This window comes from Nyctibius grandis, chromosome 8 (genome assembly GCF_013368605.1).
Source record: "Nyctibius grandis isolate bNycGra1 chromosome 8, bNycGra1.pri, whole genome shotgun sequence".
NCBI lineage: Eukaryota > Metazoa > Chordata > Aves > Nyctibiiformes > Nyctibiidae > Nyctibius > Nyctibius grandis.
Window position 1 is genome coordinate 10,812,193 of NC_090665.1, and position 24,304 is coordinate 10,836,496.

General features: G+C 43.5%; 1 protein-coding gene across 2 annotated transcripts in view; it reads right to left on the reverse strand.

Moving 5' to 3' along the window:
- Positions 1 to 24,304, reverse strand: part of DIS3L2 (DIS3 like 3'-5' exoribonuclease 2) — a 198,602-nt gene that overhangs the window by 155,963 nt on the left and 18,335 nt on the right. For both annotated transcript variants that reach the window (XM_068406001.1, XM_068406002.1), the window contains 4 exons: positions 22,958 to 23,116; positions 22,514 to 22,656; positions 16,742 to 16,795; positions 12,408 to 12,509 (listed from right to left, as the gene is read on the reverse strand). In XM_068406001.1, the coding sequence (XP_068262102.1) occupies positions 12,408 to 12,509; positions 16,742 to 16,795; positions 22,514 to 22,656; positions 22,958 to 23,116 (458 nt within the window). The remainder of the gene's footprint in view (positions 1 to 12,407; positions 12,510 to 16,741; positions 16,796 to 22,513; positions 22,657 to 22,957; positions 23,117 to 24,304) is intronic.

Consider the following 24,304-nt stretch of genomic DNA (forward strand, 5'->3'; position numbering starts at 1 on the left):
CACACAGCTCCTTGGGACTTTCCCCAGACAGCAGCAACCTGGCAAACACGATGCCATGTGGGATTTAAAGAGACCACAGGAAAAGAGATGCCAATTTCTGTAGAGCTTACAAACAAAAGAGCCAATGCTCATTCCAACAAACAAGCAAAAAGCACAGAGAACAAGGACAGAAGGATGTCCTGGCAGCTAGCTAATTAGCAAAAGCATTACAGTCGGGACTTCCAAGCACCAACAAGAACTAAGCAGGATACATACCTTTATGCAGGATTTTTTTTCAGACAGAACAGAGAACAATGTCTGGGGAATTTTTCACCAGTCACTTTTTGCAACCAAAATACACAAGTGCTAATTAGATCATGCCAAGTCTTCATTTTCACACTTCCAAAGCTGCTCAATTAAAAGTATGTGTTTTGGCACTGCTCTCTGTTTTAAAGTAATTTAGATAAAGCTAAAAACAAACAAATGCTTCAACCCCAGGAGATGATACAGCTGAAGACAGATCAATCACTAGCATACTGGAAGCCTAAAAATCTCAGAAGAGACATAGACAGACCTACTTTCATGAAACAGTTATTGCCGAATGTGACACAACACAGAAAACAAACATAAACCCATAGAAACAGCGAGAAAGCAAGAACGCATACAAAAGTGACTGCCTTTTTCAGCACAGTTAGTAGAGCAGCAGTCTGTCCTGCAGGATTTTCCTACAGTCACTACTGACACTTCTTAAAAAGCCTCCAGGTAGTTAAGGCTGGGACAAAAACTGGAAACTGGGACCTTCAAAAATGTGTACCAGTTGTGTTATCAGTGCACACATGCTGAGAAATGATGCCAAGTACACAACTACTGAAGCAGCGAGGAATTTGTTGGAAAAGATAATCAGGAAGAATTTTAATTTATCTTTCAGTGTTCCGAGTGGCACCTCTTAAACAAGAAACTTGATTGAAAGCATCACTTGCAATTCTTCAAGATGTTGTAGAAGGAGATACTGCCACAGATACAGGTTCCAGGGCATTAATTTCACAGAATCACAGAATCACAGAATGTTAGGGATTGGAAGGGACCTCGAAAGATCATCTAGTCCAATCCCCCTGCCGGGGCAGGATTGCCTAGACCATATCACACAGGAACGCGTCCAGGCGGCTTTTGAATGTCTCCAGAGAAGGAGACTCCACAACCTCTCTGGGCAGCCTGTTCCAGTGTTCAGTCACCCTTACAGTAAAGAAGTTTTTCCTCAAATTTAAGTGGAACCTCCTGTGCTCCAGCTTGCACCCATTGCCCCTTGTCCTGTCAAGGGATGTCACTGAGAAGAGCCTGGCTCCATCCTCATGACACTTGCCCTTTACATATTTATAAACATTAATGAGGTCACCCCTCAGTCTCCTCTTCTCTAAGCTAAAGAGACCCAGCTCCCTCAGCCTCTCCTCATAAGGGAGATGTTCCACCCCCTTAATCATCTTCGTGGCTCTGCGCTGGACTCTCTCTAGCAGTTCCCTGTCCTTCTTGAACTGAGGGGCCCAGAACTGGACACAATACTCCAGATGCGGCCTCACCAGGGCAGAGTAGAGGGGGAGGAGAACCTCTCTCGACCTGCTGACCACACCCCTTCTAATACACCCCAGGATGCCATTGGCCTTCTTGGCCACAAGGGCACACTGCTGGCTCATGGTCATCCTGTTGTCCACTAGGACCCCCAGGTCCCTTTCCCCTACGCTGGTCTCCAACAGCTCTGTCCCCAACTTGTACTGGTACATGGGGTTGTTCTTGCCCAGATGCAGGACTCTACACTTGCCCTTGTTATATTTCATTAAATTTCTCCCCGCCCAACTCTCCAGCCTGTCCAGGTCTCTCTGAATGGCTGCGCAGCCTTCCGGTGTGTCAGCCACTCCTCCCAGTTTTGTGTCATCAGCGAACTTGCTGACAGCGCACTCTAATCCCTCATCCAAGTCATTAATGAATATATTGAATAGAACTGGTCCCAGAACCGACCCTTGCGGAACTCCGCTAGACACAGACCTCCAACTGGACTCTGTCCCGCTGACCACTACTCTCTGGCTTCTTTCCTTCAGCCAGTTTACAATCCACCTCACTACCCGATCATCCAGACCACACTTCCCCAGTTTAGCTGCGAGGATGCTGTGGGAGACCGTGTCAAACGCTTTACTGAAATCGAGATAGACCACATCCACAGCTTTACCATCATCTATCCACCGGGTAACATCCTCATAAAAGGCTATCAAGTTGGTTGAGCAAGACTTCCCCTTGGTGAAGCCATGCTGAGTGCCCCTAATGATCCCCCTATCCTTGATGTGCCTAGAGACAGCACCAAGAACAAGTTGCTCCATCACCTTTCCGGGGATGGAGGTGAGGCTGACCGGTCTATAGTTACCCGGGTCCTCCTTCTTGCCCTTTTTGAAGACTGGAGTGACATTCGCTTTCCTCCAGTCCTCAGGCACCTCTCCCGTTGCCCACGACTTAGCAAAGATGATGGAGAGTGGCCTAGCAATGACTTCCGCCAGCTCCCTCAGCACCCGCGGGTGCATCCCATCAGGGCCCATGGATTTATGGACATCCAGGTTGCTTAATTGGTCCCTGACCCAGCCCTCATCAACCAAGACAGATTCCTCCTCTATCCTGACTTCTTCTGAGGCCTCAGGGGTCCAGGGCTCCTCAGGACAGCCTCCAACAGTATAGACAGAGGCAAAGAAGGCATTCAGTAACTCCGCCTTCTTTTTATCCTCTGTCTCCAGGACCCCCACCTCATTCATCAGTGGGCCTACATTGCCTCTAGTGTTGGCTTTACCTGCAATGTATTTGAAGAAGCCCTTTCTGTTGTCCTTGACCTCTCTTGCAAGGTTTAATTCCAAGGAGGCCTTAGCTTTCCTAGTTGCCTCCCTACATCCTCTGACAACAGACTTATATTCCTCCCAAGTGGCCAGCCCCTCCTTCCACGATCTGTACACCTTCTTCTTCCACTTGAGTTTGCCCAGCAGTTCCCTGTTCAACCATGCAGGTCTCCTGGTACCCTTCCTTGACTTCCTACCTGTTGGGATGCTCTGATCTTGAGCTCGGAAGAAGCAGTCCTTGAACGCTAACCAACTATCTTGGGCCCCCTTACCTTCTAGTACCCTGTCCCATGGGATTTCCCCTAGCAATTGCTTGAAAAGGCCAAAGTTGGCCCTCCTGAAGTTCAGGGTTGTGATTCTGCTAGCTATTCTGTTCCTGCCACATGAGATCCTGAACTCTACCATCTCATGGTCGCTACAACCAAGGCTGCCCTCAACCTTCACCTCTTCAACCAGACCCTCCTTGTTAGTGAGGATCAGATCCAGCAGCGCTCCTCTCCTAGTTGGCTCATCCACCATTTGCATCAGAAAGTTATCATCAATGCACTGGAGGAACCTCCTGGACTGAGGATGGCTGGCTGAGTAGGCCTCCCAGCAAATATCAGGGTAGTTGAAATCCCCCACAACAACCAGGCCCTGTAATTGCGAGACTGCTCTCAGCTGCCTGTAGAAGGCCTCATCACCGTCCTCATCCTGATCCGGTGGCCTGTAATAGACACCCACAACAGTATCACCCCTGCCAGCCTGCCCCTTAATTCGCACCCACAAACTCTCAACTCGCTCCTGATCTGCCTCTGGACAGAACTCAATACATTCTAGCTGCTCACTCACATAAAGAGCAACTCCACCACCTCTCCTTAGCGGCCTGTCTTTCCTGAACAGGACATAGCCATCCATGACCACATTCCAGTCATGCGAGGCGTCCCACCAAGTCTCTGTAATTGCCACTAGATCATAGCCCCCCGACCGAACACGGATTTCTAACTCCTCCTGCTTATTCCCCATGCTGCGTGCATTGGTGTACAGGCATTTCAGGGAGCGAGCTGGGCACACCGATTTCATCCCAGATTCACCCCCTGATTTCACCCCAGGGGATGGGGGGCCTCCTGGTCTACCTCAACACTAGAGCATTGCCCCAGTGGTGCAAGCCCAGCTACCACCCCATCCCCCTTCGAATCTAGTTTAAAGCCAGCAGTGTGCCCTTGTGGCCGAGAAGGCCAATGGCATCCTGGGGTGTATTAGAAGGGGTGTGGTCAGCAGGTCGAGAGAGGTTCTCCTCCCCTCTGGACAACTAACGGTTCATAGGTTTTCACCAACAGTTGGAGGTTGTGACTTGCCAGGATACATAGCTCTGTTCAAACTATATGTGGTGATATTTGTGACATCTGCTCGAATCAAATTGTTCCTTCTCTACGTTTGTTCGTCATTATGCCAACAACAGTCACAGCTGGGGAAAGTGAATCGTAATTTATGTCTTCCGTACAGAAGGTGTTTAAATATTTATCTCTGATGTATGGCTCTAGAAGAGGCAGCTCTAAGATCTCCTGCTGCACTGACACCTCGGTGTTGAACAGAACATGTGCTTTCATGAGCTATAAAGAATTACTCCTATCACTTTCGGACACTTCATGACTAAAATCCTGGACCCATTATCCTATTATCCAGCAACACACACTGTACATGAATGAACAGTTCTACATCCTTGGCCTTGGAGACCTTCTTGACAAGATCAAAAGAACCAGCTGAAAATAGTGCAAAGGAGCACTTTAAGCTGAGGAGGAAATGATTCATGAAACAACAACAATTTGTACGTTAATTGGGTGAAGGATAATACCAAGTAGCAAACAAGTAAGACTTCTTATGTTAGCAGTGTTGAGAAAATTGCTATTGATGCATATAAATCACTGGCCACCTTCCACTGTGTGATAGCGCACCAATAATAGACTTGTTCCTAGTTCTTGTGATGTGGTGGCAGATAGGACATTAGCTTCAGAAATTTGAGGAGAAGGGAACCCCCCCCATAGCAAATAATGTCACAAAGCTAGGAGAGGAGGGAGTGGGAGGCCAGAAGATGTCCTCAACCTGGCTGCACTTTGCCTCATCTGGAAGAAGACACAGGAACAGTGACTGGGAGAAGGCACAACCATGCCAGCCCTTTGAAGCTAGTGGCACGCTGATTCAAAACCTAACTATTAGAGTTCAGACAACTTTATCTTAGATAGTTACAAATTACCTTCTGCCAACAACAAATTTAAGGCATCTCATCCCTGATGACAAATACCTTCCTTATTTCCAAGGACCACGTGGTTATAAATGAGGTCCCACATCTTGCTCCAAAGAATCTGTTGTAGAAAAATCCCTGTCACTCCTCCAGCTGCTGCAATTCTTCATTTACATAAATTGCCTCTATTTTAGATTCCTTGTCCCTCTGATTTATGGCTTTAAGAAACATAAACATGAGTTAAGGAAATAAGGGAAAAGAATTAACGAGCCAACCTTAGTAGCTTTGACCACATGTAAATATTGCAGCCAATTATTGTTTCTCTGCCAGCTGATAACAAGAACAAACACGCAAATAGATATGTAGCCCTTTTCCTTTTCTTCAGAATATAGGATACGATCCAAAACCACCTCACCTAGGGACTTCAAAGATTACCAACTTTGCAGTGTCATAGTAGCTCTTCATTTCTACAGCTATCAAGCTAAATTAGGGGTACAATCTCCATAAAAGAAAAAAACAGAGTATAACAGTCATTGTACAAATCTTAGGCCAGATGGGACTTTTAGCATCACTACTTTATTTAAACTTATTCCTAATCATGTGGACCTGAAAGAAACCCAGACTACTGAAAATCTGGACAGTATTTCAAGAAAGCATTTATAAAAAGTTACATGAGTTTAATGTGCATGACATTCCAAAAACCAATCCCATCACAACAACAGGTATCCTGACTCTCTTATAAGGTGCAGGTTCCAAATACTCATGTGATATCATCAAGTAAGTCTCCAAACTGGAAAAAACAAACAGTTCTAAGAAATACTAATTCCACAGGAACCAAGATCTAAGAAAAGTCAAAAATGATAGTGGTTATATAAGAGATTGGATTAAGAATAATCTACTGTGATGTGTGTGTATTTACAGAAGACTTGGAAGAATAGAATTTAAAACAATCACTTGAAGAAAAGTTAGTAGTTAAAGGAAACAATTTGCTGTACTAGATTATATTCGTGTGACCAAGGGAAAAAAAAGTAAGCAGGAACAGAGATGGCTTGACTCCTATTCCAAAGTAAGATCAGATCCCCCCACAAGCACCTCCTTCCATTCAAGATGAAGCTCTTCCAGGAAGATGCACTGAGATTTAGTAGTATCTCACACAGCCTGAAGTCACCCCCATCACAAGGGCCTTATCTGCCGTTATTCCACCTGGGATATAACTGCTGACCACATGTGAAATGAATGATTATTTAGTGCTTGACTGTTCATGTAAGGGTAACATTTTTATCTTATTCTGCATCTGTGCAGCCAAACCACATCTGCAATGTAATTCTGTGCTGGTAGGACAGGATGCAGGCAGTCAATAAAAAGAAGTTTGCCTTCCTACCTAACTAAACAATTTGCCTTCTAATATCACTCTTACCCAGCACAGGAGGAAAAATAAAAAAGGACATTAGATTGTTCAAAAAATCTGTACCTTTCTTGTGATTTTATTATTTGGGATCCTGGTTTTGGCTTTCCCATGAGAGAGACAGAGGCAGGTATTGACAGGAAAGGTCCTTCTCAGGAAGGTAAGGCTGCTTCCAACATCCAAAAAGCTGGTATTTCTGCCTCCTTGTTTTACACAACCAGGGGGAGGCAAGGGATGAACGCAGCACTGGCTCACTGCAATCTCACACAACTCAGATCACTATTGTCATTTTATCATTATATACTATAAAATGCATGCTAGGTCTTGCTATTAAAACTCACCGTCTTAAGACATTGGTTGATACACTTCAAGTGAAATTTGATTAATAAAATGTGAAAGCAACATCTGCAAGGAGAGCAAATTTAATGTCACATACCTCTCAGTGAGCAACACTTCCTATTTTCGCAGCTTTGTTGCTATCAATCTACTGCATTGCTATTCCCTGCCCAGCCAGTTTGGAGCTAAGCAAAGCCTGGGAAGAGCCATGCCAGCTCACAGTGAAGGTCCATCAGGCCCGGCAGCATGGAACAACATGTTGCCATCCAGAGAATGGCACAAGCAGAAAGTAAGCACGTAATGAAGCTTTTCCAGATTCCACCAATTTGTGGTTTGGGGATTTTCCAAGATGGGTAGGGGAGTGCACACACATGTGTGCAACCATCAACTTACAGCCCTCGCTGTAAAGTCTACAGCAAAACAAATTAAAAAAACAACTATCTTTCCTCCCTACAGCATCCATCAACCTTTCAGATTTGCTTTTCTGGACATCTTCCTAGCTGGCTTCTTAGGCTTCCCGCTTTACTCCTGGATATCGTGAATTACACTTGAACACTTTCAGCATGCCAGAACACTTACTATTTCAATAATGACTTCTCCAGAACTTTTTTTTTTATTATTATGAATGTAAAGTTTCCAAACAACATTCTTGATTGTTAGACTCAAACAGTATTGCTGTGATAACCCTCTAAGAACCCCATCTCCTCCTGAGTTACTGTTATCCTTACATTAGCAGGGAGATTTTGAGAAGAAAACGACTCTCAGAAGAATTTGGTTGAAACGAATCATTCACCAGGGCAAATCCAAAGCTAGCATCCCCTCTGGACAACTAACGGTTCATAGGTTTTCACCAACAGTTGGAGGTTGTGACTTGCCAGGATACATAGCTCTGTTCAAACTATATGTGGTGATATTTGTGACATCTGCTCGAATCAAATTGTTCCTTCTCTACGTTTGTTCGTCATTATGCCAACAACAGTCACAGCTGGGGAAAGTGAATCGTAATTTATGTCTTCCGTACAGAAGGTGTTTAAATATTTATCTCTGATGTATGGCTCTAGAAGAGGCAGCTCTAGGATCTCCTGCTGCACTGACACCTCGGTGTTGAACAGAACATGTGCTTTCATGAGCTATAAAGAATTACTCCTATCACTTTCGGACACTTCATGACTAAAATCCTGGACCCATTATCCTATTATCCAGCAACACACACTGTACATGAATGAACAGTTCTACATCCTTGGCCTTGGAGACCTTCTTGACAAGATCAAAAGAACCAGCTGAAAATAGTGCAAAGGAGCACTTTAAGCTGAGGAGGAAATGATTCACGAAACAACAACAACAAAAGATACCACTTGCAGGCATTGATTTCTGAGAAACTGGCAGATTAATCTGTCATTATTTTATGCACACTATTTTATGTACATATACTATATATGTTGTTATTGTTTTAATATACCACTGCTGCAAGCAGATGCAGAACTGGAGATCTCTCTTGTATATTGTAGCAAGCAATAGGGGGTTGGACCCCAAAATTCCATTCAGGCAGTCTTGAGCAGCAAAAAGTCCTTGTCTGGGTACTATTTTCAGACCAAGATTCTAAAATTTCAGCCATAGCATGCAATGCGTGAGACGGTTGTCATGAAAAACATTCCAAATTATAAACTACAACTCTAAAAGCACCAGAGATTGGGCCAGGAATCCAAGCCCCAAGTGATATCAAATGACTTATTATGCTATTTCCTTCCACCAAAGAAATTACATCTTGCAAGAAAAACCAAAGCAGATATCTGAAATTAAACAAATTCTGTCTGGCAATTAAGAAGACGGTAAAAGAGCAAAAAGAGGCTGTGAGGAGAGATGGGTTAGATTTATCCTCTGCACTGACACAGTGCTTTCCTCCTTGATGAGCCTGAGAAATATTGCTGTAATCATCAACATTTTTTTGCCTTCCAGTAATTATACCACTGTATAATTGAAGCTCCTGAAATTGATGTAAGCACAACTCTTTTAAATGCAGTAAGAACCCATGGGTGGAAATTAAAGTGCTGAAAATCAGTCAAGAAATAAAGCATCATTTTTCTTCTTTACCAGAATAATTGACAAGGAGTGAGGTAAATCCTCTGTCATTGGCTATCTTTTACCATGCCGTTCTTCCAGAAGATAAAGGCACAGATTCAGGGAAGCCCTACAGCTTGAAGTAAGGAGGCAACAGCCTAGCTGACTGCAACGATACTCTGACTTCATTTGCTAAGAGTAGGTTCAGTACCTGGAAAAACAGTCTAAGTCAAATACCTTACTTTGCAAAAGCTAAATATTTGAAAGTTACCATAGCATCTCAATATTCCCAAGATGTAACACAAGAGGACAGGAGAGGAACTTCTGAAATACAGCCTCCAAATGCGGTCACCGCGATGCACGCCGCTCGACCCTGGCAGGAAGCCGACGGCCACCTTCTTCAGGAGCCCAGGGTAACAAATTTCAGGGACAAAACGTCTCTCCCTCAAGCCGGTGGTGCCACATGGAAATTGTTGGCTCTTGATCAGAACTAATAGTAAGCACAGAAATATGAACTGCCAAACTGATCATCGCTGAACAGTACGCAGCTCTCCCAGAGGACATATGAACAAACAGAGCTTTAAGACCAGACAGAATAAGCACAGGGAGGACCATCCAAGCACTTGATGCACACGCTGGGAAGGACATGAAGTTGCGTAATTCAAGCCTGATACATTTCCCAACACTGAGCCAGGAAGTGGAGGGCTGGAGGAAGAAAATATCGCTGTCCCTCTCAAGAAGGTGTTACATAAGTATAACCAAGCATCTAGGCTATTTCAACATCCCCTTACATTTCACTGTGGCATTTATTCCCGTGTGTAAGGTACCACCATTACAGGCTCAGAAGAACATAGTATATCCCTGGAGAAACTGCTCTCCAGCTGGTGTTTTTCTCTCACAGGCACCTGACCCACAAAGACTGACTCACTGGGTACAGGGCAGCTCCTAACTTTCTCAACTCTTCAAGCAAACACACAGGTTTCCCTACCCAAAATCCATAGCTTTTCCAGTCACAGGTTTTCCCTCTTCCTCCCATTTACACACATAAATTGAACTGAGGTTCCAGCTAAGTCACATCCTGCCATTACTGGGATGCCACATTACATTTGCACGAAGAAGTCAATGGCAGGAATCACCTGCGCTAGCAATGGGAAGATCTTCCCCCAGAGCATTCAGAGGCCATCCAGGGTGCTTGAAACTCAGATGGCACAGACCCTCCAGGCTGCTGTAACAGCAACCTTATCTTGGGCAAGGCACTGGTTTACCAGTCAAAAACCCAGCTCAGTTCTCGGTGGAGCACAGACTCATGGGTTGAGAAAGGTGAACCATAAAAGCAATCAGCACGCACATCTCAAGCCTAACAAACCAATATGTACAGAGCCTGTAAAGTCTCCTCTGAGAGCATCAGTTATACCATGCATCTGATTTACATTTTTCAAGGAAATAATTGAAGCCATTCAGCTTGTTCCAAAGGCCCAATGGGAAGAAGAAAACCCTCAAGACACCTATGTGGCAGCTTTGCAGCAGCATGAGACTAAACAAATGGAAAAATCTAAAATAGGTTGCGACAGTTTATCATTAATCAGTATGAATTACTTGGCAGAATGCAGTATCTTTCAGTGCAACTTAGTGGCACCTTTCCCAAAGAACTGATGCAAACACGAGCGCATAGCAAGAGATTCAGGGAGCAGGGGAAAAGGGATGTCATCGCTGATTAAGTTGCTGATGGTGAGAAACATAAAATGAGACTACATAGGGCAGCACCTGTGTGGCTGAAAAACATGACTGACATGTTCCAGCTACTTCATTTGGCAAGGTTAAATTCACCACAGAAGAATCATAATCATACTACAAAACACAAGTCTTCTGAATTGCCTCCTTGCAGTCAGACACCACTTCTCCACCAGTTTCATTTATTTCAGCATTTGCCCAGGACAGGGAGAATATTCTGAACCCTTCCTCTTGTCTTCATAAAAGAACATTACTGTTAAACATATGAAGGCATGTGGACATAAGAGAGAGAGAGGCGTTATCTTTGTTTAGAGACAGATAAATGGAAAACTGCAGACAAAGCTTCCAGCTCAGGCAACCTCTATCAAGCCTACAAAGAAGCCCTTGTGCTGGCAGGTCCTGGCAAAGGATCTAAGTGCCCAAACTATTCCATTTTTCCATCTATATGAAATGGTCTAATACAAAAGATAATTTACGTATATGGATTTGGTGATCCAAACAGATCGTAATCATCACAGCTTTAGTGAACTCTGATTTGGACTTTTGAATAGCTATCAAAGAAATTTCGCTTTGACCCTCAAAATTGGTTTTCAGAGGTTACAGAGATTTCAGCAGACCTCTTTCCTATATTTGTATATGGATGTACCTGTAATATCTTAGATCCTGCTTACAACTGCCTTTTGCATAAGGTAGTTTTGCACTTATATGTGTCAATAAGTACTCATTTTATGCATATTTAAAAGGAAGAGACAAGTTCTAATATGTTTCAAACCATAATTTCAATTACTATTAGATTTAAACAGAGAAGGCTGAAGGTTCAGCAAATGACCAGACTGAAGACCTTGCATTTGCAACACTAAAATCACATAACCTCAAACAAAGCCAGGCAGAGAAGGCAGCTAGAACGAGTAAAAAGCACCACGCCAAGGTAGTTCAGCAGTCCCCACTGCTGGAATCACTCTCATTATTACTTTTGCCCCAAAGATATACAATAGTCTTTAAATTCTCAATAAGAATTCAAAAAATATGTTTGGAAAACAATTTGTGACTGTTCTGTTGTGCTTACATGTAAAAACTTGTGTTACAACTGCTAATGGTAGCTTACATCTCCCAGCAACTAAAGGAGTAAGAACTTTCCTTGCATTGAGGTGTTAAACGATAAACCCGCAAACAAGGTAAAATTATTCAGATGTTTGAAAGGACTTTGAGCTTGATCAGTGAAAGAAAAGAAACCCAGAGAGAGTGATCTTAGTGAAATTCTCAGACATGAAAATGAAAAATGGATTGTCCTCCATTTGCATTGCTCCAGTCACTTCACATGTTCTTCATTCATGTAAAGAAGAGTATTACGACAAAATCTGGAGCTGTGACAAGATAAGCTTTCCATGGACTGAGGACCCACAAATTAGAGAGAGTTAATCATTACTAAAGCTTTGTGAACAGCACTTGTTAAATACACAAGCAATTGCAAACACCTGCACAGAGCTATCCAACGCCACAGCATGAAGAAAGCTAAATAACAGATATCAAGTCACCTCTGACAACCATGCTTCGAACCAGCCTTGTCATCAGACTTCTCCATACAGTGATAAAGAAGGCCATCCTATGCAAAGAGTGAGGTTTCAACATTTTAGGTATTGCTTCTTCCAAACGTTGCAATGGATAAAGCCCATCTACAGCAGCATAAACCACAATTTAGCTAATCTGATTTGTAGGAAATTCTCTATTCTCTGTCTCAGGCCCTAAGCTTAGTGAAGAAAACAGTAAAAAGCTCCTTCTGTCAAATCACAGAAAAACAGACTGAACTGACCTTCCATTGCTCCTTGGGAAGCAGTTTCACTACCACGATGTCACCATTCAGGGCTCTGTTGCGAGCAACCACTCCATCAATAAAGATATCGCGAGTTCCATCCTAGTCAAAGAGGAAGAAAAATAAATGACAGACCAAAACATATTAAATTACAGTCATTATGAGGTTTAAAACGCTGTCATCAAAAAAGACACACACCCTGGTGAGACAAACATCCTGCAGTTGTGCACAGAAATGAAATGGATTCACCATATGCCCTTCAACATGCAGTATCTTTCAGCAAACAAGCTCCTTTGTATGTATGTGCCAGCACAGTAGTTCCACACTATTTATTCGAGACAGAGCCAAGCCCTCAAGATGTATTGTCTGCAAGCTCTGCTCAGTTCCTCTACATTTACGCTTGGGAATGGGTAGAGAGCTCTCTGCAGTCACAGCTCTTCTCGCATTCAGTTCCCAGCTCAAGCTCTTTGAGCTATTGTTCAGAACATGTTTACAAGACAGTCTCCACAAAGTCCCCTGTGCAGAGGTGCCTGCTGCTCTCCTGGTGAGATGGGAAAGCAGGGACACGCAGCTCTGGGATCAGCAGGTCGGTCTGTGAAGGTGGCCTGGAGAAAGGCGCTGAGGATGCAGTCTCTTTTTTCAAATGAGTTAACACCATATATTCTGCATTTGGCACAACTAATGTTAGAAGAGAGTCCAAAAAATGGTGACTACAGATCCCAACTGCAAGCCAGAAGATCTTTTACAGTAACAGACATGTTAGGACACCTTCTCTCAACACTCTGGGTTAAACATCCTTGCACAAGAGCCTCTACCAATTGTATGCACTATGATTATCCACCCCAGCAGACATGTTTGGCATTCGGCTAATCTAGATTTAGTTTGGAAGATTTTCCTCATGAGCTGAATAAAGATGAAGTTTCCTGAAGATGGCAACACAAAGGTTTTGGTTTTTAAAGGATTGACAGTTCTGTCCTTTTTTTGGCTAATTATTGACAGTGTTCTTGCTGCTTTCATTTCTGTTTCCCCATAATTCAGTATATGAAAAATTCCATGTGTCTGCTTACAGTGCCATAAATGTGTCAAACAATGTGAGCATTTAGTATCAACATGAGCAGTCAACGTAGTTTTTCTAGAGAGCTATCTTTGCATAGAGTTTTGAGGTACAAAAAAAGAGGACGAATTGCTTTAGATTAGCACTTCATTGTTGTTCAAGGAAAAAAACAGCCTCACAAGAATTAAAATCTTAATCACAACCTTAGTCTCTTCTCAGATACACACTCCTGAGTCTCATACGCTTGAGTAAATCCAATCATCAGAACTACCACTGTGCTCAGTATCCAAGAAAAACTTCTTTTATAACCTGAAAACATGAAGCCCTAATATCACATAAATATCTTACTCTGCTTAGATACCAAAACAATAAAACGGCAGAACCCTGCCATGATGCAAAATTAAGGCTGTCCTCCAAGAGACCAAATTACTCTTAGAAAGAAAAGCATCAGAGGCTCAACAGCTGCGTGAAAGCTGCCTCCCATGACAAGATGCAGAAAAATTGCAAAGCCTCTTGGACCAACATAATTCAAATTGGAAACTGTTCTTTTCAAAAAGCCAGATTTTTTACACATGGTCTTATTCCTCATTTCTCCCCACCCGCTCCCTTCTGCCCCAACTCTTTACCCAAATCCACCACACGCATAAAAGGAAAAGTTCAAAGTTACTTTTTAAGGAAAATGCCTGCTTTTTTTTGGCTGTACCTGCAGCTGCTCTACGCTGCAGGACACAGGCTGGCATTCATGAGAATTTGTTTGTTCTACACTTTTTTCCCTTCCCTCATGTGTCCAAGAAAATGCAGGGCAGACCCTTTCATCCACCCCTGTAACGGTGCCTGATGTATCACACCACCTAGTTAAAGCTACATCTCCAGACTCTGCAAGAGTCTTGTCTTGAACTGCAGCCAGTCACTCTCATCCCAAACAATATACACCTATATATATATACATATACACACACACTCACACACTTATATATGTGCATGCACACCTATTTTACAGCAGTTAATTTCAATGTCTGCAACAAAGCTGTAATTAGGAAATTGCTGTCAGTTTTGGTCTCGCCTCCAATAAGAAACATTTCTATATCTTGAGCTCCAGGCTCATGATGTTGGGCAAACTTACGCACTTCCAAGAACACTTGTGCATCCCACTTTTTCCTTCAGCGTCCCCTACTCTGCACAGCTGGCACTTCAGATTACTAATGCAATTAAAATGGCACCGAATCACAACAGAACACAATCACTTGCAAAGTCTCAGCAGCCCCCAGGGTGCATATACTGTATTGGCTGCAACGGCTTCAAGACTTCTGCAGCCTCCTCCAGGGAGTGCAGGGCTTTTACTGCTCCGTGGCCACTTGCGAATATCACCTGCAGTGCTCTCTATCCCCCTCTGACAAGGGGGAGATCTGCAGTGCTTTCATCTGCTCTGGAAGTGTCTTCCACAAGCACAGCACAGGTGCAGTCACTCTATCACTCGTGCTCAGCAATATCATTCTTCACATTGACAATGCCATCATTTCAAACCACACTGCTGCATGCAGAGAAGACACGAGATGTGAGGCAGAGATTTAAATGCTTGGGTCCATTCTCTGGGTAGCTTTCAAGAGAAAGGCCCTGGGCCTTCCCCTCAACTCTTCATGCAACAATGAGACAAACAGACAGAGCACATTTGCAGCAAAAAACACCCTGGGACTTCTGGTGTTAGAAGGTGAACAGCTGCTGCATTTGAACTCCATGAAGCCACAGCCAAGTCAGAGTTGAAGAGAAAGGGGTACAGTGCCTTAGTCAACAGCAGGAGAGAAAGGGTGATTTTTCACAGCTGCAGCTCTTGCAGCATCTGGCAATGATGGGAGGTGCTGCAGAACACAAAGGCTGCAAACCCTCCATCATGGCAAATAACATTATATGAAGGATAAGCTTCCTAAAGCATCTGTCTTAAAGTGAGGATTGTGTCCACACCAGCCAGAGTCGTCTTCATCCAGGTGTTGATGCTGCTTGTTATCAGGGACAAGGCTGGTTCTGGTATTCAGCTCCACGAAGCGCAGAAAAGTAGAAAGATAGCTGAGATAACAGCCTCAGCTAACCCTCCTTTATGTATGTATTCCTGCATGCAGAACAGCGAGTGATCGACTGCACAAGGCAGCAGCTGGACATTAGGGGTGATTAAGGGCAAAGCTTCACATCCAATTGACTCATGTGAGTAGCTGGATTTCTCATTTAACCTTGCATTTTGTCATTTCAGAGAATATGTTTAAAAGCTTACACTTACCACACCTACAAGGACACCTGTAAAGGAAGGATCACTGTTCCTTTCACTTACACACAGAGAGCTGCTCTACTGGTGTGCTGGAGAGCTGCTCTGTGCTTCTTCCTCTAGTTAATCTTAATCTGCTTTTGTGCACCCCCAACCTTCCTCCATCCCTGTAATGCCAGCCTTCCCTAACAAAGCGGGCTCTAAAACATTATCCCAAATCAACAACGCGAACTGACAACACCACGAATTTCAAGGCTTTCAATCCAAGCCCCAAAACAATAGCGCTGTCAGTAGCAGGGACAACAACAGAGTCAGTGTTTCACTGTCTCAGGGCTGGCTCTGCCTTCTCTCCCCCACATCAACAAAACATTTTAATATGAAACTCTCTCTCATTGACTGTAACATTTTGACCAAGTCAGTTCCAGATAAAAAGCCTTGGCTGTGCCAGCTGTGAGGTCACCTTCCCTATCGGAAGTCCCTGAAATTGCAAGAGCCCTTCTTTTCTGTCAAAATAAGGAAAGAAGAGAGAAGAGGCACAAGCGAGTCCCATCTGACAGAAGCACATCCCAAGCCAACCAAGATACAATTCAAGCAACAGTGGGCACATGAAAAGGAATCACGCGTATTATTTCTGGAATGACTTTTCAAATGAGCTCATGCAGTAGATCGAAAATGGAGAGTATATTTGTTTAGGGAAGATTACTTAAATCAGTAGAAAATCTATAAAACCTCTGCAGCCATAAGCCAAGGGTTTTCAATTATGCTATCTGGTGGTCCTCAAACCTGAATTCAGCTGGCTTCTGTGGGACCCAGCAGTATCCCCAATTTCAGCACAAGCTAAGTAAATAGTTCTTTGAGGTATGAAAAAGCAGGATTTGTTTGGGAATATCTGGTCTAAAAGAAAATCCAGATCATGTTCATTTATTCCAACTCATTCACCTCTGAGTGACCTTTCATGCACAGCATAACTCCTATCTTAATGCACCTTTACTTATGAACTTTAAAGCATTATAAAATTACACTTACTGGAGATGGAATGAAGGCTTCATGGTACTTCTTAGGATTTATTCTCAAGGGTCCCTTAAAAAAAAAGAGAAGAAGGAGAAAGATTATGCCTGAATCTTATTAATTTTATATAACATCAGTTAAATTAGAGAGCTGTGGGTAATATATCTACTGTGAAACATGAGAGATACATCTAAATTTCCATTATACGTTTCAAGTCTTGACAACTTAGCATCTGAGCAATTTCAAGCCAAAAGGCAGTTTCACGATAGGCTTAAGCTGATCTACTGCAGTTTGTCATCGAAGAGATGTTGAATCATTAGTCGTTGGTGCTACTGGTAAACTGAGGATCCAAGCCCTCCTGTTCCCTTCACGCTTTTTCTGCTGAGCATCCACCAACTTTGTTAACAAACAGACTATAGAAACAATTTGTTTTGTTCTGTTTTGGAAAAGCAGAATGTTGGTTTTGCTTATTTTGGAGGATGGAAGGAAAGAGGAAAAGCTGACCTGCTGAGCTTGCATGGCAGCAGGTATCAGCCTTATGGGGCTCTGGCTGCTTAGGCTGTTCCTGCAAACAGACAGTAGCAGTAAAGTATCTCTGTGATAAAGAACATTCCCAAAGAAGAATCAAAAGGATTTTCCAAAAACAAACATTTCAAGTCTACAGGATTAAATTCTGTTTAAACAAGTCTAAAGTCGAACTACCTTAAATACATTTGAAACTCCACGGTCTATCTATTTCTGCTTTGTTATCTGCTGACTCAAAGCTCAAGTCACCTGCAACAAATTCATATCACTCCTCCAACGTAAACAACCAGTTTTGCTGCTTGCGCATCCAAGAGAAAGGGAGAGCCAACCGAGGACTTACAGGCTACACAACAGTGCCGTTCCCGTCCCAAGAGGGTCCTGGGAATTGTGATTCAGGTGGCTGCAGTTAAAACTGACAGCATTTGATTCTTATAGAAATACAACTAGGTGTCTGCTTTCAGACAGGCTTCTGCTTTGGGCTGAAACCTTAAAACTTTCTCCACTTGTGTATCTGAAATAACGTTGGCCAATTTGTTACACGAACAGATTCCATATGCTTGCACTTCTGTGTTAAGCAATCATATGAACCTCTCACAGGAGCTGCTTCCTTAAAAATTCACTGCGGCGTATAATTTTTTTACGTATTCTGGGAAACACTCAGACGACAGGAAAATAAAGCTGATTACATGTGAAGGTTTTGCTGCCTTGAAGAAGAATTTGCAGATTTATGAAGTTTTTCCATTGTTTTTATTTGCATAAGTTTGGAAATATCAGCACCATATATTCTACATTCTTTAGGCATTATTTGAATACTTTGCTGCAATGTCTTATTTTGTGCCTTATGTAACTAGTATTAACGAGCACACTAGCCACATGGCAGACACAATCCAGGACAATGGCACGAAAACAAAGACGACCCACTGGGAGCAACCCTGGGGATACTTTATGCTTAGGAAAAGTGAGAGCTAACTCGCTGTCATCAGCCTCTATTAGCACTTGTGCCCACTGATGGAAAACTCTCAGTCGTCTTTTTTCCCCCCTTATTTCCCAGAATCAGCCATCAAAAACAATACGCTGTTAGCAAAGGAAGCTGCTACGGAGCAAAAGAAAAAAACGAAAAGCAATGCCTGCTCTGCTTGACAGCGAGTCAAATAATTCCCATACCAGCATCTACCCACCAGCACAACGCAGATGAGGGGATATCCTGTGTTACTCCGCAGAACCCCCTTGAATAGTTTGGGACTGCTGTCAATCAGCCAGGTGCAAATGCCCAGTAAGCGCATGAAAAATCAGGTTTTGTGTCCGTGGCCCAGAAGGCGCCAGAGTGGCTACATGCACATGGATGCCCAGCTCAGGCAAACACACAGAGGAGCAAACTGTTACCATGTTTACCACGCAGCAGGTTTCTCTACATTTTATATACACTACCTAATTATGATCAGCATTAGAATTCTTACGTCAAGCAGCATTAAAATACTTCAGCTCTTTCCTTCAAGCAAGGAACTCCCAAAATTTAGCTTAGAAAGCAGATGGGCCCTATTATCTGTGCCTATGAAAATCCTATTTACAATGTTGTACATTTCACGCTGTGATATCATATCTGGAACCAGTCACTCTCCCCATCTGCAATGAACAACTGTTCTCATATGTGTATTAGGGGGTGAGGATCTGGCTGCAGAGTCTCATGATATCACACTAATGTTGTATTATTTTACAATAGCTTGCAAATAATAGCTGCTATATTTATCAGTGTTTTCATGTCAGTAGGGCCTTTGTTTTGAAAGGGAAGAGAAAGGTTTGCAGGAAGGTTTCTAACACTTTCTGATGATTCAAGTCAGCTTCACACATACTTGCCAGAAAAGTTTCTAACCTTATTGAGCTTCCCCAGCCAGATACAAAAGGGTCATGATTTCTCAAGTTGCTCTGCTAGAACCAGGGCAGGCAACGCTGAGACTAAACTTCAAGCATCTCAAATCAAGCAGTTTATAACAGCTACCATAACACATACGCCTCGATTGGTTTGTATGTACGAAATACCAAAAAAGGTTCAAGTATCTGCTTGCTACTAAGGCCACCTTTGAAAAAACAATCCATGAAAACTGGGGAAACCCCAGGCTTCACACCCACAAAGGAACAGCTTTCCAAGGAAAAACACCCTCTTAGTGGCAAAGCAGGCTCTGCACCTCCGCATGCTGCGCACTCTCGCTCCGCCTGACCCCAGCAGCCCCACAGGGAGGATCTGGGAGACGCTGGATGCGTGGAGCAGACATGAGTTTCTGGCTGGTGCTGCACAGGATGATTATGGTCCTTTGGGTCAATGTTCCTTAATACATAACTGACTTCATCTGTTGTGTAGAGACAACACCATCCGTTTACGTAACTACGCAGAAGTTATTCAACCTTGTTTGCCTTCAGACCAGCTGATGTGATTCCAACCAACCTGATACGCTCAGTGTTTGCTCACTGCAGACAGTTTTATGGGCGGGGAAGTGGGAAGTCTACGCACTCTTTAGCGCCTGAACCCAGATCCCCTTTCTGTGGAAGGACACTTCGGCACATGTCGCAGGATTAAATGAATCCAGAAATCCCGCAGGGCACACTTCTCCATGCTACTTAAAGAAAACTGAGTTATGTCAGATACAGTACCAGCACCCATTAAGACTAATGTTATTGACAGACGTCAGCACCCATAAAGATAACACTTTTGTTCTTCCTGATCTAGGACTGCTTAATCTTCATGGCACTCATGTTTTATCTGAGCAATCTCCACGTTGGCCAGTAGTTTCCAGGGGCTGGGCTTTCAGGAGCATTCAGTTGCGCAGTTCCATTGCCAGGGCCCAGCAACATCCTCAGAGTTCACGGTAGGGTCTCTTCTCTCTAGCAGATCTCTCATGTTCTCACACAAATATATGCAGATCCAGCATTACCAGGACACTCTACGGGACGTCCCTGCTCAGAGAGTCATGCTTCTGTCTGGCTAGCAGTGTAGTTTGCTCAGGACCATCAGACTCAGACCAATAGGTTTGTTCTCCTCTTCCAAAGGCTCTTGTGGAACATTTTTGCTCATTGTCATGCCAGACCAATGCCCTGCTTTGGGGATTAACCCAACAGGTAGTCGTTAAAGTTGCTTTCAGGATCTCGCCTGTCCTGTTTGAGACCACAATGATAAATGGTCTTGATGAGATCGTAAGGATGAATGAGCTGAAGATGAGAGATACTGAGCTGGGATGCCCATGTTCTGACACTCAGGCCTAAAAGATTAAATCCAGCTTCTACAGCCTCAATTGTTTCCCTGAGATGTGGAACTGGATGAAAGGAAAACAGATACAGCCTAAGAAAGCACCTATGACTCTTCCAGTTACACAGCACATGACCTGGAGTAGACACTACGCATTTACAAGAATTAGGGATTCTTTTGCCAGAGAACATGCAATCACAGGTCCTCTGGGACTCAGCATTTCAATGGGATTCTCAGGTAGTAGTCATAGTCTGATGTGCCTCATCTGCAGCTGCACTCGACCTCACAAGCAGTCTACACATGCTGCACTTAATGCTATCAGGCTGCGTTACCAAACACGGGTGCCAAAAACACTCTTGAAGGTACAGCAAAAGCTTTAGTTGCTGCCATAGGCCACTACAGCCATGGGGAGAAGTCACAGCTCAAGGCTGCCATTTCTTCCCTCATCATTTGCTTCCCAGTGTGGGTGTCTATGACAATCTTTAAAAAGGCCCTGGCCAAAGGTCTGGGTAGCCCAGTGGACCACTCTGATCCTCAGCAGGGATATGCCGCATAGTCATTTTTCTGAAAGCCAAGAGCTGATCAAAGTGGTCTTCAGGAGGGAATCGGGCAATCTTACATGTGGAATCCTCATCACACCTCCAGAAATGATGCCATTATATTATTATACAAGAATTACTGTACAATTATAACAAGAAATCAGACAAAAAGTGAGGTGATGCCTTGCAATACATTGCAACTTCAACGTATTGACAAAAGGAAGTATCACCACCTCACCAGCATTACAACACTAATTAAACTGCAATGCACTAGCGTGTGTTTGGGTAAACAATGCCTCATCACCAGTGTCCATCACGTGCCCACTGACTTTTCCCCAGCCAGTCTGGTCTCACTGAGACACCAGGTGTGTCCTCAAGAACATGACACCACGTCGTACGACAACAGTGGTTCTAGGACACTATCCTCTTCTACTCCTCAGGGAACCTCAGCCCTGCCTGCCTTTATGCAAAACTCCTTCTGAGATCCAGCTACCCACACAAATGGCAGGTCCACCCCCACACTCTGCTAGATATTCAGAGAAGAGCGGCTGCCTAATCATGGCTGCAGTTTTGCTGCTCCAAATGGAAGCACAAAGTCCAATCCTTGATCTTTAGATAATCTGGAAAATGAGAATATGCTTAATGCTAGTTGCTCAAGGCAAATAACCATACACACACACGTGCAAATGATTTTCTGTATCCTAATGGGCTCTTCAGCTTCGTCTACTATCTGTGCCTTACTTCAGTAAACCATACACTATCATCAGTGGCTGAGCCAGCCCTACGACCTTAGGGGAGTGCAAAGAAAATTATGCAAGCAAATCAAGAGTCCAGTACCACTGCCTGGCCATTTGATATTAATTTAATGAGTTGCATCATAGTTTATAACAAGTTATGGCAATGCCCTGGTAGGCACAGCCCTACGAGACCCCTGGGACCACAGCATTACCTGCACCATCACTCTCCCTTTTTTTTTGTGGGAAGGAAGCTTTCGGGAAGAGCTGATAGACTGAAAAAAAGAAGAGTAGATCTGGAAGCAGAGGTGTCTGCACCTCATTGCTGAGGACTAATGAGCATCTTTGAGAAGAATTTCAGCAAGAAGTATCTTGCTAAGGGCATTCATTTTTACTTACACTGACAAAGACAGCACCTGCTGTGTTTTTCAGCACCATTTGCAAAAGCAAGTGTCTCCACAATAATGACTATCATGGCTAGCAGACCATCCAACCACAACTCTGCAATTCATCACAAGTGTGGATCGGGAATTTTACAGAACATGCAATCAAACCAAAAACTATACTTCAGCTGAACGTAAAAGATTTCATTCCACTTCTAGAACCTTCTGAGAAAGGGAAAAAATCTTCCTCTAGCATCTAGAAGCAGTACATCAATTCCCTGTCATACAACCAACTGACACTGATTTCCAACAACTGTCTGTGATTTCCACAGACTTACGACAAGGGAATGGATGTTGTATGTTCCAGGCACCTGAATTAGCTCTCCCCTTTTCAGTCCTGCTGAAACATCTTCTTTTGACATGTAGGCTTCAAATATACTCTTCTTCCTCCCGCGACTGGGTTTATTTCGATTCTTTCTATCACCTGATGTTGGGAGAGCAGCGTAGGATCCTCCTGCAAACAAAAATTCATAAGTGTTACCTTGCCCACCGAACTTGCCTCCGTATCTTAACGGCAGCTGTACAGAGGCTTTGTATTCAAAGTTGAACTTCTGAGAACAGTCTGCCTAGAAATACTGGCACCTGACTTCAGAGCACCAAAAAGCCCGGAATAATCATATTTTACAAATAATCAACAGTCTTTTACAGCTCATTTTAGAGTTAAGAGCATTCATCCCAGCCCATCTTTTAATAGTGCTGAACACATGCTTCAAGGCAGCTTGTTCCTGAAGTGTGTACGCACTCTGCTTTAATACCTCTGGGAGTTCCCAGTTGTCTAGGATTTATCCTGCTGTCTGAATTGTTCATTGTTTCTGTCTGCGATTCAGAAAGTTGCCTCTTCCTATCGAAGTTCTGGGGAGTTCTTGCAGATTCAGAGTTGTTTCTGGTCCTTGCAAACCCTCTCTTTTCTGCACCTGAAATCAAACACAGGTTTGAAATAACGGGAGGGAAGAGGAACCCCATTGCCAGCTTGTGGCCCCGGTGAAACTCATGGTCTGCAGTACTTCAGTACAAGTCACAACTGTGAGTCATGCTCTTTAACCAAAAGAAACGATGTCTTCATTAGTTCATTTGTAATCTGTTGGCTCTTTGTGTCTTAATCCACCACTAATTTATTTTAGCATAAATAAAACTCTGAAAATTACGATACTAAACTTGGATACAGCCCTTCCAAAATCCTGGGAAATTCATTAGAGCATATAAAATTTGAAATTGTTAAACTGTTTCCAAAGCCTCCACCCCATTAAGCCCCCAAGTAGTGAGAAAATATAACTTCCCTACAACTTAATTAAGTAGTTCAGAAATCAAGGAGAAAAAAAAATTCTCAACAACCCACTCTGGAGTAATTAACTTTTGAGCTACCAGAGGCAGCACGGTACACAATGACACCACAAAGAAATGCCAAGGCTCCAAATGTCCAGCCTGCTCAGAATAGGCCATGATCATACAAAAATATTCTGCAAAGACTCACCCCTTCCTTCCCTGCCATCACCTCAGCCCCTTCCCTACAGCCAGGAGAGCAAGCAGCAGCTTCCAAAGCGTATGCCAACGCTGTTCCACGGATCAGCACATTGGAATGCAACCCAGCGCCGCACAGCTGCCCTCTTGGCCCTCCACCTGGATACTGAACATGTCATCACAGCTTTGCCTTCCAGCCCCTCCTGGCTACGCTCCCTGGGTCCAAGCTTGTACCTGCAAGTCAGAAAATGTGCAATGCCAACTTATGTGCTATGGGGCTATCCAACTTACAAGGCAAATTTTTTATGTATGGTATCCTTCACAAACAAAACTGCAGAGTGCTTCATAGAATTAAACTGAAGCAGTGAGGAAAAAAAAAAAAAAGCATTTAAAAAGCAGCACTTAAGCAGAGATCTTTAAAAATATGGTACAATAAAAGAAAAATGCTACTTTACCTAGTCACAGACAAAAATCAACTTCCACATATAAGAACAGGCAAATCAGCAGGAGGAGGGAGGGATCCTCCTAATTCAAGAAAGGACAGACCAAGACAGAAAGAGGGACAACTCAAGGTGCAAGCTCAGACAAGCCCAGGAAGAGCTGAAGTGATGCCCCAGCTGTGTCTCTGAAACAAAGAGGGAGCC